This window comes from Anomalospiza imberbis, chromosome 3 (assembly GCF_031753505.1).
Source record: "Anomalospiza imberbis isolate Cuckoo-Finch-1a 21T00152 chromosome 3, ASM3175350v1, whole genome shotgun sequence".
Taxonomy (NCBI): domain Eukaryota; kingdom Metazoa; phylum Chordata; class Aves; order Passeriformes; family Viduidae; genus Anomalospiza; species Anomalospiza imberbis.
The window spans coordinates 31,547,428-31,561,759 of NC_089683.1; the positions used below are offsets into that span (position 1 = coordinate 31,547,428).

General features: G+C 37.0%; 1 protein-coding gene and 1 long non-coding RNA gene across 10 annotated transcripts in view; both read right to left on the reverse strand.

The window, feature by feature from the left end:
• Positions 1-1,184: 1,184 nt before the first annotated feature.
• The window catches only part of COL12A1 (collagen type XII alpha 1 chain), a 99,954-nt gene continuing 86,806 nt past the window's right edge, over positions 1,185-14,332 (reverse strand). For 6 of the 9 annotated variants that reach the window (XM_068183853.1, XM_068183845.1, XM_068183852.1 and 3 more), the window contains 6 exons: positions 8,969-9,004; positions 8,795-8,861; positions 7,047-7,235; positions 5,942-6,010; positions 4,737-4,907; positions 1,185-2,320 (listed from right to left, as the gene is read on the reverse strand). In XM_068183853.1, the coding sequence (XP_068039954.1) occupies positions 2,139-2,320; positions 4,737-4,907; positions 5,942-6,010; positions 7,047-7,235; positions 8,795-8,861; positions 8,969-9,004 (714 nt within the window). In that variant the 3' untranslated portion in view covers positions 1,185-2,138. Of the gene's footprint in view, positions 4,344-4,736; positions 4,908-5,941; positions 6,011-7,046; positions 7,236-8,794; positions 8,862-8,968; positions 9,005-14,332 lie in introns of those variants that run through there. The other 3 variants (XM_068183849.1, XM_068183850.1, XM_068183851.1) reach the window with 3 other exon arrangements.
• On the reverse strand, positions 9,839-14,324 carry LOC137470459 (uncharacterized). Its single transcript, XR_010997070.1, has 2 exons — positions 12,256-14,324; positions 9,839-12,203 (listed from the first exon to the last, which is right to left on the reverse strand). It is a non-coding gene; the product is annotated as an uncharacterized lncRNA (long non-coding RNA).

Consider the following 14,332-nt stretch of genomic DNA (forward strand, 5'->3'; position numbering starts at 1 on the left):
GCGAGATCAGTGCAAGATGACGTTATTATTAAATACAATTTAGATAAACCTTTTAATCTCTTCTCCAAATTTCTACCAGTATCTTTTGCTTTTACTGCCTGACACATGGCTTTCTTTACTGTACATGAAACTGCTGAATACTTAGAAAAAAGCATAAAGAATTAATAGCTTTGATTCTCCTTCCTCAGTTTGACCCAGAATTAGTCTCTTGCAGTCTAAAAAACATGTGGATGCAATCAAAGAGGATCACTCTTTGAAATGCCATTTGTTTTTATTTCATTTCACTGATAACAAGTCAGGCAGTCTATGGAATTGTGTAATTTACATTTGTGTACACTAAAATTTGCCATGCAGCTTCCAGATTCAGTGATCAGGAAGCCAGCCTGCACACCTAGCTTCACTTCTGTGACAGATGTCTTGTATGATCTTAAGTAATACAGCTCCAGCTTTCCCAGTTATGTCAAAAGGCTTTGCTATGGCAAAAGCCATTCCTACTTATCAGGAAGACAGTGGAGATACCGTGGAAAAGAAGGATCACCACAGTCCACTCCTTCCTCCTCAGTTAGCAAGTAACTCTCCTGGCCCATGGTTGTTCTCTCCCAAATCACTCTTATCACCCTCTGCAGGTAAAGCTCCCTCACGGCCACCACTGTGGTCAGAGCTTGTGTGAACACAGATGACCTCCCAAGCAGGGAGAAGCCAGCTCTCCTACAGTCCCTGAAGGAAGGAACTTGGCAGACACCACACCCTGCTTCCTCAAGCAAGCTATTTGCCAATGTCGGTGCTGCCGCTTTGCTCACAGCACACCAGCACTCAGAGGCTGTGTAGCTTTAGGCGCTCTCTGCAGTTCAAGTAGTTCCTCAGGTGGAAAGTCTCTCTCCCTGCAGCAGCCATCCACCAGAAATCCCCCAAAAGACAGCACTTAATCCTCACAGTCGATCTCATTTTCCTCACCAAAAACCTCGCAGCCTGAATTTCTTAAAAGTTATTCATACCTCGGACAGAGGAGGCATCTCCTGCTTTCAACCCCACCGTCTCTAGCCACCACAGCCCAAATACCTATTAGACTATTCCCATTCTAATTGACTTTTGATACCTGGCATTTCCAGATTATTGAGTAAATAACACTAATACAATACAAATACATCAGTTCCACAATGCCTTTCAAAAAATGAATAGACACATACATTTTCAGTAGTTTTATTGAAAAATGCCTCTTTCATTTCAGAAATAAATAATATAAGGCAGTGAAATTCACAATTTGCAGTTAAAATATAAAAGCAGCAATTCTATATCAATAGTCTTGCAAACAATTTCCAACTGCTTTCGGTAACTAAGAAACATTGTATTCTGAAAAAAAAAATCCATACTAAATATACAACATAAACATGCAATTCCATCTCTGCAGGATTGACTGCAATTTGGCATAAATGTAACTGTGTCTACAAACAAGGAGATTTCAGGTATTATTAAACTGTACCCAGTTGATACAATGATTTCAGCTACTTAATGTTTGTGGAGTTTAGAGATGTATAAGAGCAGTATATGCTCTGCAGATTGTAACTCAGAATAGAAGAAAATTACAATGATACTGGAAGGAGAGGGAAATTTTTGGTTCTTTTTAACTAGATATTGCAGACTGTGATCTGACTGAACTGAAAACATGCATTTGAAAAAGAAGAAAAATGTAGAGCTAAAGCAGACAGTCCTTAAAAAATTTGCAACAGCTCTGTGGTTATTTCTGTTTTGATGTTTTGGTTTTCTTTTTTTAATGTACTTGTTGTTACATTATTTTAATGAAAAGGCAGCACTGGGATAACTGAATGCACACCTTAATCCGTATGCAACCACTACAAGCAACAGTATTTTACAAGCATTTCCAGAGCAACATGAAGTGTTTGGGTACACACATTGCTATCCCCACATAAGCAAGATACAAAACAGGGGTGCGGCTGATATGAAAAGACCAGAAAGCCATACTGCAACAGGAACGATGCACTCTCCCTGTGTGTATCTGCAAATGCAAGCAGAGCAAAAAAAAAACAAAAAAAAAAAACAAAAAAAAAAAAAAAAAAAAAAAAACCCAAAAAAAAAGCACCAATCAAAAAAAAAAACCCAAAACAAGACACACAGATCTTTTACGGTTTTGTTTTTGCATTTCTTGACAGTGATCTTTTCCAGCGCATGTGCTCAGGGTATTCTGGTGAATGCATTTCAACTCCATAGTCCTCATACTCGTCCTCTCTCCTTTCTGACTCCATAGGTACTATAAAGGGTTCACCTTCAGGCTGATAGGGTCCACTTTCAGGCACGTATGGTTCTGGTTGAAAATAGTTGTCCGATTGAACATAATAGTTATCGCATGTCTTTGAATCCATATATGCAAAGAAAGTTAGTCTGTCTACATAATGTTAGTTCAACCTTATTTTCATATAATAAATATATAAATAATTATTTCACTGGGGGTGTTTCTCAGGTTTGCTTAAGAAAGCTTTTTTGGCAGTAAAATAATAAAAGGTTTGAAATTCATCTTGAAAGGCTTCGTATTTATAATACACAAAACAGTGCAGAAAGAGTCATAAATTAGGCAAGGGACAAATTGTGGTAAAACTACTGAAAAAAAACCAAACAAAACCAAGAAAATCAAATAAAATTACTATTTTACAGCTACTTCAGTAAATCTAAGCATTGGGCTTTATTTTAAACTGCATAATTAAAAGAAGACATGGAGCAGGAAAAATGAAGAGTTGGGTTTGGCGTATGCTAATTTTCTCTGAGAATGGGAAAGTAAGTGTAGACATAACTATCACCAGCGGCAATATACAGTACATGTCATTTTGTCGTGCTGTTCCTCGTAACAAACCGAGTTACAGCTGGTGCTTCAGGAACACCAAAAACTACAGCAAAACAGAAGAAAAATTATTATAAAACTTTGGTATTTATAATTGCAGTTACAGATCCAACAAGATTACACATAAAAAAGGTATATGCCCCAATTCAGACATTGGTAACAAGCAACAGACAGGTAGGTTTCATAAGTTGTCAAAGATGTTATTCTGGCATACAGCAAGCAGCAGCAGGCTTTTATGCAAAAGTATCACATAGAGTTGTTAACAGATTTTAGTGGATACAGTCCCAAACAAATCATCTACAAGCCACAATTAGTTTACTATTTACATAAGTTATTTCTCATTTTCCAGGTTAAATCTGTCTCTCTTCTAATGGCATTACCTTTGCTGGTTAGTATTTTTACAAGCCTCCTTTGCCACTGAGGTTTTCTGGTGGTCTAGGTCTTTTTTTAAAAAGAAAGACTGTCTGTTTTATTATTGAAATGCAATAGGCTTAACGAATTGACGTCACCGTCCTTTATCTCATTCATGAGTTATGTTAGTAAAAGTATCTCCCCGTTCTATGAGGTCAACATGGTTCAAGAACCATATCCGTGGTGAAATATCCATACGGACTCATTTTCTAATAAGCACGTGCGCAAACATCTCAGAAACAGGATTTTCATGTATTCAAACTGTAAGCAGCACTGGCGACTTAGAAAATGTGTTAGCCGAAACCTGAAACAGGTCAAAGATGATGTTAGTCTTTTAAAAAGTCCATCTGATGTGCAAAAACATACTTTCATCCAACTAAATACATAACAATTAAGTCTTAGGCATATATTTATATATGTATACATAGTTGCTTGCTAGAAAGAACACTGCTGAATCACACGCACAATTTTCTTTATTTTTCATTTAAATAAGAATTTTTTTTTTGAGATCTGCACAACCACCTGGCTCTTTAACCAGTATCACTGAGTCTGCAAGTGTGTACATATATATATATATATATATTTCCTTTTCTTTTGCTTTTCATGGATACATGCACAATTACACTAACAGCAAACCATATCCAATAGTAGTATCACATACACTAATTTTGAGATCTGGCAAGGCATACATATTAATTTGTTAACAATACTGTGGTCCTGCAGGATCCCCATGTTAAAATATATTAGAATCTTTCCAGTCAAAAATGGTGGTCACTGTGACCCTTCGTTTTGGTTCCAGAAGCAGCCTACTGCTTTGAGCAACATCACAAAGTGGAAGGCTTATATGACTCAGGGCTAATCAGAGACTCCATGGCATTTAACTTGGTAGATATTGTAGGACAGTGGTGCTTTTCAGTTATCTGCACTTTTACCAAATGGATTTCCTTTGTGGAAAAATTTTATTTCAGGAATCAATTTTGCATAAATAATCCTGACATGGCTCAAAAAGAGACACATGGAAACTGCCAACCACAGCATTCCTTTTATTTTTCAAGAGAAACATGGAGAATTCAACCTTGTTCTGAAGACGATTGGAAGGGGTGGTGATAGAGGGGGGAAAAAAGAAGAGAAGAGAAGAAATTGGTCACTTAAATCCTATGAGCAACACTACCAGCTAGTAACCATCTACATTAAAAAACAAAAAAAAAAAAAAAAAAGAAAACAAGACTACAATATTTACTCACTACTTCCTATTTAAAACAAACCATGCTTAGCATCAAGTAATCCTACACCAAATTCTAAATGGCTGCTCATACACTTGCACATTACAATGAGGCAGGCCTGCTCACTGCACCCATCTCCTCCTGACTCAATATGTTCAGATTAGCAGGACTGTCTCATGTAAAGCAGCTCAATATCAACAGCCACATCTGTGAAGGCTATTTAGGGCAAGGTTAGGTTGTTCATAACCTACCTGGGAATCCTTGGCCATTGTAAGGGATGCTAGCACACTGGGATGAATCACAATATCCTGGTGGCCCTGGGGGACCCCGAATACCCGCATTTCCAGGACGGCCTGGTGGCCCTGGTGGTCCTCGTGATCCTGTGGAGCCTGGTGGACCAGTTCTAGATTCTCCTTGTGGACCTAATTTTAGAATTGAGAGGTTGGGAGATTGTTTTCTTTAAAAGACATCATGATAAAACAATTAATAATACTTCTGTCTAGACTACACAGACCAGGCTGTCTTTGGTGAGAAAGCACTCACACTCTTTGCTGTATGGGGGTCAACAGAAAGAAATACAAAAGAAATCTAGAAATGTGACTCATCATGAGTTGCTTCCCTGTGTGTGGCTTATTTAAGTATTTATTCTTAGAAACTAATTTAGTAAGGTTTTTGAGCCAAGTAAGAAATGTCAATGTATTCTCTGGTTAATTTCCCCTTTGTGTAAGATATGATGATCTCAAGGGAAACTACTAGATTAAACAAGCACACTGGATTTCTATTAAAATATAGGAGTACATCAATTATACTGCCCAGTAGCCCCAGGATAGATGAGGTAATGTTGTTTTTGGAACCAGTCTTATTATGGTTAGCAGAAAAGTAAAGCTTCAAGTAACTGGGGCTACAATTTGCTGCAAGCATATTACGGTTCCTGTAATGAAAAGTCATTTTAGCCTAGTAAACTACAAGCAGAACCAAGTGATGCAGCTGATTTATGCTAAGGCGTAAATAAAATTTCATAACACGAAAGCCAAAACTAATAATCAAATAACCTGTCTCTATTATCTGGTAACTCTGCATTCAGGAGTATTTTGTAGTCCAGCAAGTAAAATAAAATCTACACACTATAAAATAATCATCTGATAAGACTTATGAAAAATAGCTGTCAAATATTTGGACAGTGTATTTTCATGAAACACATTTTCACCTTAACAAGCATGCCAGATGACTAAATTAAAAGATGAAGATAAACACCTATTGGCCATGTCCAAAAATCTTTCTAAATTGCTATTTTTGTGGTGATTTCCTACAAATTCATTAGAGTAAACTCTAATATATGTCAAAAACATGCGGTTGCCAAAGGATGTTCATTCACCATATCAAGTCTGGTTCCCTATGAAGAAATATTTGTTCTTCTCCTACTTTTTTGTAATCTGATTAAACAAAAAATATTTACCAGGTGGTCCTGGCAAACCTCGTGGTCCTTGGGATCCAGTCCCTCTTTCCCCTTTCTCTCCAGGGATTCCTAGAGAATAATAAAAAGGCAATGAAAATCAAAGAAAGGAAACCACATCAACAGATATTTCTTAACACTCTCTCACTGACATTAATATTTACTTCCCATGATTTAATACAAGAGTGGTTGAAATTTATGTTCTATAGATGTTCAAATGTGAATTTGGGAAAATAATTTGGATATAAATATAGTAACCCAAGAATAAAATAGGATGTAGATCTAACTTAGCATGAATAAACTCTCTCAAACATAAAAAAGTTTTGAGATACTTAAGCACCACAGATTTTTATTTTAAACTACAATCAGAAAGGTATTTTCAGTCTTGCATACTTCTGCTATAAAGGATGGTTTGCACTCTCTTAGGAACAGTTATAATCAAAAAAGTTTAAGAAATTCTTCTGAATAACTTGATTTATTCCTAGCCTTTTTAAAAGAGTGTATAAAATACATCCTAGAAAACGTAGCACCGAGTCTATCCTATAGCAGAGTAGTGGAAATAAGCAAAGGCCACAAAAGAGTACACTACAGACACCCCATGTGATTGCAGTGATCCAAGATAGGTGTAAAGTAGGTTTACCCATATGTTTACATTCAGTTCAGTTGCTTCCCTCCCTCAGAACATTGTAAAGACCTAAGAGTGTTGATCTAATTCTTTAAAGTCCTACATTTATACTTGTTAATGACTCATTTTCTCTCTTAATCAGTGTTCTACTTTGCAAAGAGTTGTCTTACTCCAAACAGCCTTTCAAGATGCAGCTGTAAAGTGCCAGAAGAGATCCGAGAACATTTGCTCTCCTGGGATATTATGTGAAAGTCTCAGACAGCAGCCAAAATGTTATACCAATTGGTATTTCATGAAACCTGAGCAAGAGAGAAACAGGAAAGCACTGATCTAGTTAACCTTGTCCTTCAGTACACCAGTGTCCCTCGGGCAATCCAACTGGCCTAGCAGGGCTTCCTAGTCCGACATGGTAAAGGGAGCAGACTGCTCCTCTGGCAACCTCTGCACTATGTCCACAGTACAGCTGCCTTGGAATTTATTCACCTCTTTCACCAGGTGGTCCTTGAACCCCAGGAGGTCCTGGGAATCCTGGTCTTCCTCCAGGTCCAGGTTCTCCTCTTGTCCCAGCAGCTCCTGGGGGACCAGGTGGACCAGGTGGCCCTGGCTGGTTTCGGTTTGAATAATAATCATTCGGGATTTGATTCAGCATTTGATTGAATCGGCTCATTTGACCTTCAAAAGAAAATTAAAATGTGAAATGAGTGAAAATCTTTTATCAGAATGAGAAGGAATAAAATATTATCTCTCTTAATTAAATCCTATTCTCGTTTCTATTCAATAAATTAGTACAGATTAATTAGAAAGACTTAAGATGAATGTCCGATAAGAAAGCTGAACATAAATGGAGGAGGGACGGGATCAGGGAGCTTCTGGAAGCCAATGATATTAAAACAGTTCTCATAGAACTATTAAAATCAAAAAAGAGGCATTTTTTTACAGTACTCTTGCTCTTGGAGTTCTATTTAGAGGTTGTTTTTACTCTGAAGAACGGATTTGCTCCATTTCTAAAACTGTAGGCTCACATTTCTATGTACTTTCAGACCTCTGCAGCTACCACAGGCAATATAAATTATTCATATGTAGAGTTAGCAGCACAGTCGATGAAGTAATTTTCTTAAGCTTGTAGGATGCACTGGCTTGTACCTATACACCTTCTGCATATGTGCAAATTTCATTTCCAAAAAAAAAAGGATTTGTGAACAAAAGCAACACCATTTTGAAGCAATGCAGGAAGGAAGCCTTAATGGAGAGACACATCTGATTAGTATAATGTATCGGTCCTAGCATAACACTAAAGAGATCAGCTGAACATGAAAAAAACGAGGCAGGAACGCTCTAAGAAATGTTAAAAGATCTCTGACATGACATCCTTATTCATAAGCATATCCTTATTCATTCACATTCACAAATGTACTTTACTTCTTCTGTGATGTCTAACTAATAGAAATGTTTTTATTAGCAGTCATCACAGACATTTCAAAGGACATACTGTCCTCCTCCCTGTACACAGGCACTCTTAAAGATCCAAAAGGTATATCTGTTTTCCTCAGTCTACACTTAACCTTGTAATAGATACAACATTAAAAACCAGTTTGCTTCTGTCTTTCTTGGCAAGCCTACTGATAGCAAAAGCACTGCTTCAAGATCAGAAAGAAAGCCTCTGTAGACAGCAACTTCATGGGCTGCAGAGCTGCACTATGTGGCAGTAGAGGACTGAAATTCAATTCGAAGTCTTTTTCCAAATAAATATTGTTTCTACTTGCATATCATCACTGATTCTGTACGCAGTGTTTACTCAACACTCATCTGTCTTTCCCTGTTGGCAAAGTACCTGCAGTAAGCATCCTTTTTCTCACTGATTCCCTTCTCTTGAAGATAAGATATGTTTAATGAGAAAATATATACTGATTTTATTGCAAAGATGAAGTAATTTTGGACCAAAATGATAAAGACACCAGAATGTTAAAATTGCATGCCTATTTCCAAAGATCACAGATTAGTTCCAACTCAGTTTATTATTCTGTGATTGTCAAGCTAGCCTCTGGATCTGGCAAAAATTTGCTGCTACATTTTTTCCACCAATTCATTTGCATTGGACAGCTATCAGATTGTCAAGCTCTTGCTGTGCTCTGTGGCCAATATCTGTCACTTCAAATTTAAACCATTGTTTTATCCTTTTAAGAAAGTAGTTAATTACTTGTATGGGATACAAAGCAAGCAACACTGTTTACCATTTATGAGTTGTTCACAAACTTGTCTTGCAACTGCTCGCATCATGTTTTGAGAAGCAATATCACCCTAAATAATCAAATGCAAAACAAGTGTTTCATTAGCACTTTGTACTTTTAAAGACATGGTGTTTAATTTTAAAATTATGAGAAGAACTGACTTTTAAGCAGACTTACTCTGTCACCTTTTTCTCCCTTCATTCCAGGTGCACCCTAAAATAAATAAGTAAAAATTAAGCAACTGAAGGATTATGTTATTTCACCCCAACAAGAAGTGTGCAATTCTAGAAAAAGTTTTGACTCCTTCAAGAAGAAAGATCTGGTTCTCCTTAACTTTTCATTTCAGAGATGCTAAAACAGGTGCCAGAAAAGAGTGGAGAAACAATGATCTTTGTCACCAGACACACTAATAGATGCAAAAGAAAAAGATCTGAAGGAAAAATTCAAACTAGGACCAAAAAAATGGATGTATTCTGAAACTTGGATCACACTGTCAATTTCAAAGTTGAATTTCTAGCATCATATTTGTGTAAATGATTAATGGTCTTGTATGAGTTATATATGACTGTTTAATTTTAAGTTTTAAGACAACTTATTACAGAAGGTATGTTAAGAAGACTAACACATGTCAAGGAAAGGTAGTTGTCTTCTTGAATCCATATGAAAAGGATTCTATATTAAGTGAAATAGAATTACGTAGAGATGACACATAACACGGAGAGAGTGCTTATTCTATTTATAATGACAGCTTTCCTCTTAATTCTCAACCATTTCTAGTCTTAAAAATGTCTCATAGAAGTCTTAGTTTGAGCTCCTTTATAATTACTAACATTTGCCAACTTTTCTTTAACAGCATGTTCCATCTGCCTTTCAATAGTTTAGTGGTTGTGGGGTTTTCAGTTTTCAAGAGTACTATGTAAGAAGCAAACCAGGAGGACTGATTCTAATTTTTCTGTATGTATGCGTATGTGAAAAACACCGGGAATAATGATGGGGCTAGCATGAGCTCACATGGATTTTGATTTCTGGCCTAAATTACTTCTTGAACATAAGGCATATTTCAAAGGTGAAAGATCAGTTTGGTCATCTGCTGCTTTGCATGGCTCTCTACATAGTAACACACACATCCTGAGTGTTACTGCTTTTTACAGTGTAGTATTTCTTTAAGGAATCTATTTATCACCATTGACAAAGCAAAGGCCAAGTGTGGGCTGCAGCTGTTTCTCATAACATTCCTACAGTACCCACAATTAATTTCAACACAAAACACCAAATCATTCCAGTGAGGTCACAGCAGACACCTCTCGAATGTGGTGACACTGTTTCACAGACTTCTGTCAAGGGTTTGGGCAGACAAATGCCCTTGGGGTATGTCAGGGTGTGAACTTAGTGTGGTCTCTGAGCTTCTCTGCTGCAGAGTTGCACTCACATACCCCATGACATGCCACAGAAAATATGAGACAGTTCATCCATCACCGAGTTAAGTAGTTGTCATATGGTACATTTGCATCATGAATAACAAATCGTTCTTGCAAAATTAATTGTACAGACTCAAATGAAAGATTTAGAATGGTGACACCATAAATGTGCCATTGGAATAAATTATGCCACCAATGAGGCAGCTGCTAATATGTATAAAATATACCCATGAAGCTGATGAATAGCCTTTCCCTTCTGTCCTTTGATTTTCATCTATATTTTTCTTATTCTGTGAAGTCCACGGGGAAATACTTGTCTTTTAGTTTTAGCTTATTACAGCCATATGCTGAAAAAGACTATGGACTTGTAAATGCCACACCATAAATAAATGGTAACAACTAAAACCATCAGGAAAATATGACATTTCTGTCTGTCATTCTCCAATAATTAACATTGTGGTAAATGATGATGCATTCAAACTCTAAAAAAACCTTAATTTGATTCCCAAATAGACAGTCATTAATATCTCATTCATAAACTATTACATGTACCTGAAATATTCATTGAACAGAACAGTAGGTTTTTAATTGCACTAGTCTATTACATGAAAATCTGGCGGGGGGGAAAGTGGTAAAGAAACAATTCATGCTTCTCTTTCTGTTTGAAACTTGCCAATTTTTCTATTTCTTGCAAGCGTATTCCTTTGAAATTATCTGTTGTGCATGTATTTATAATACATGCTTGTTTTATTCTCTTTCTTTCTATGGCTTTCATGGTAAGACCTTCTACCAGAAGCAAATCATACAGTACATCTTTTGTTTATTCACTAGGTAACGAGAGAGGGAGAGGGAGGAGGCAAGGCAAGGCAAGACAAGGCAACAAGGTCCCCCAGCTAGGAAAATGCTAATGCCATGTCAGTCAATTTTAAAATTCATTGAAATAAAATGAGCCTCATTCCTCAATTTGTGACCTTGCAAACGCACACTGATTCACAAGACTTCCTTGTGGCTGGAAGTCTAGAGCCTATTTGGAACTAACTTTAAAATTTGAAGATTAGAGACTGACTGGCCATGTTAAAAATAAAATGCATTTTCCGCCTGGATACAAATTAAAAAAAAAAATTACAACTGCAATTACTGAGTTACTATTTGTGTCTTCCTCCCGCTTGGTTATATGCCTCTTAAATTTCAGTTTATTTTCTTTTAATAGACAAAAAAGTGCAGTTTAACCTACTGCTTGACAGCATTTTGAGAAACAGCAGCTGCTGCTGGTATTCTGTTTTGTTGCTATCCTGCAGTGAGGGAGTCACTTGGGGTCAGTGCAAGGGAAACTTGGTTTATGCTGCATGCGGGATTTTTCTGAGCTGTGGGATGAAGGCTAGGGCTGCAGCATAGTTCTACTGCTGAAGGAGGACAAAACAAAGGAAGTTTTGCTATTTTTACTTTTAAAGATAATGCGCTCAATTGTTTTTTCCCAAAAGAATGTTTGTTCCTTCAAGAACCACCAGCTCATTGCTCCCAAAGCAGCACCTTTTTGCGACTTAATCTAGGACATCTGCATAGATGGATGCAACAGCAGTGAACATATGGCAGCAGAGAATGCAAAATTCTCAAAACTTGCATGTAACTCACAACGGACTTGGACAACCCTCGAAAGGTTTTCATAGTTTATGTGATCCTGGAGGCATCAGTTTAATAGCACATTACTTATTAAATTTAAATGCCTTGCATTTTTTCCCAGGAACTGCCTAAATCAACAAAGTCAGACCCTGTTGTCAGAGAGTCTGTTTTATAAACAGGACAGCTCTACCTTAACACAACTTAGTCTGCCTACCCATCATTACTATTTTCAGTCTCACACCTATAAAACAAGCACTGGAACTTTTCCTCTCTAATAGTCCAACATCTTCTATTTCCCTTTATATTTATTCATAGAAAACATATCAATTTCTTCTTGAACCAATATTCTCTTCTAGTTTAATGAGTCTTTCTTACTGTTGATAGTTTATATATATATATATATATACATATATATATATATGATACCTTATGATGATACCTTATGATATGTGTATGAACCACTATTATGGAATTCTCACTCTCTGACCAGACAGACAGCAGATATTTTAGTCTCCTCTAGAACAGTCTGCATACAGTTCTCAATAAATTACCAACTCATTTATGTTCTTACGGTTCCTTTTTCAGTCATTTTGTTGCTACACTGGAAAAAACACCAAAGTTTCTCTTGGAGCTATTTGTAAGCAGACCAAAAAGCCAAATTTCCTATTTCCATGAAAATTCAGTTAACACTTCTAGGATTTACTTGTTCTAGTATAACTACACAGTGAGGTAGAGAAATGTTTACAGTGTGGTCTGCCTCAGCTTAGCACATTAGTGGTATCGAATACATCAGGAAGGAGCTCCAGCTGACCACATTCACTGGGACTAACTTCAGAACACCAAGGCTGCTCATAATTTGCAATTTTTACCTGGAATGCAATATCCCTTGGTTTGCAGGGGTCTTTCTCCTCACTTTCATTTAATAGTACTAGCAATACAAATTGTTTAGGTAGAAGAAAAACTGGCAGGATCTGGTGAAAAATTATTTATTCCTTGTATTTACCAGAGGCGAAGTGAAGCCTCATTATCTTTCTCTTCAGGCAGAATTATGATTCATGACAGTGCAAGTTGCATTTGGCTGTCAGGCTGCACCTTTGGCAGTTGTAATACTGCAAACAAAGGAAGGCCTTGAAATTCTGACCACCAGGAATCTGATAAAACATCTGTACAAGGTACAAGCCAGAATTCCTGCTGGGATCTGTTCTAGAAACATTAGAAATGGTAAATATGATGCATAGTGTCCCATTACAAGACTGCGGGAGGAAACATTTATTTCTAATTGAAAGGAACTCTTAAGAATTAGAGCGCAGGAGAATTTAGACATGGTGCTTGGACAGGAGTTGACTGTCTTGCTTTGCAAAAGCCTTTAAACTGGGCTTGTAGCCAGATTTCCTTCTAAACACATTATTTACCTGCAGAAGATCTTTACTTCTGACCTAGGTCAGCTATCCATTGTTGCAGGTGAAGGAAAAATCAGATACACCTGACAATTTAAAGCTCCCTCGTGAACAAAGCACAGCACTTTGTGTTCCACCCATGTCTATTCAACATATAACCAAGCACAAATATCCCATTAGCAATGTACATCTAAAGGCAGGAAAGCTTCAAGACTTTCCTAAGACACTCCGTGTCCTCTACTACAAGGAGAAACAGAATTTATAGTCCAGCAAACACAGATTGAATTCAATGTGTGTATGAGAAAATGACCCAGCTTCCAGGTGCTCCTGGGAGCTTACACATGCTCCTGGGAGCTTCCACTTCATGGCCATCAAGTTTCCCAGCCTACTACATATCCTTTCAAATTATCCGGCTTTTTTATATACAACTACACTGAGGCAGAATAGAAATTTCTAGATGACTGCCATACATTATCCACAAGTAATGAATGAGTTCTCATTTCACTTGCTGTCTCCACTCCTGACTCGAGCATAATTTCTCAGAGATCTATGAATGAATCAAATTAAATTTCTCCTGAAATTGTTGGTGGGAGGCAGCACCTCCTGCTCTTTCTCCCTGTTCTGAAAGCACTTTAAAAGTTTCAACAGAACCCACAGAAACCATTCCTAAATAATAGTGAAGTAACACTGTAAAAATAATTCAACATTTGCAGAACTGATTATGTAATATTATCAAAGATTGTCCACCTTCAGCAGTTTATCACTTTTTTACTACATGCACATGAGCTAGTGTAAAGACTTTACAATCATTTTGCTGACCTAGTTTTCCATGCTTATGCAGTGTAGGAATGAATATATGTCTTGGCACATAATAGCCTACAATCTTTTTAGTGGAAACCAGAGACCACAATTTCCAGCCCCAACTATTAAACTCAGCAAAATGGCATACTGTAAAAATAAAATTATTTTTTTAAAAAGACTTGTGGGTTTAGGTCAGCTCCACTGTATTAACCACCATGATAAGTGCAAGACAACTATTTAAAGCAGCAGAAGTCTCATGTTCATCAACAGACTGTAATTTTAAATTTGATACTCCTAGTGTATAA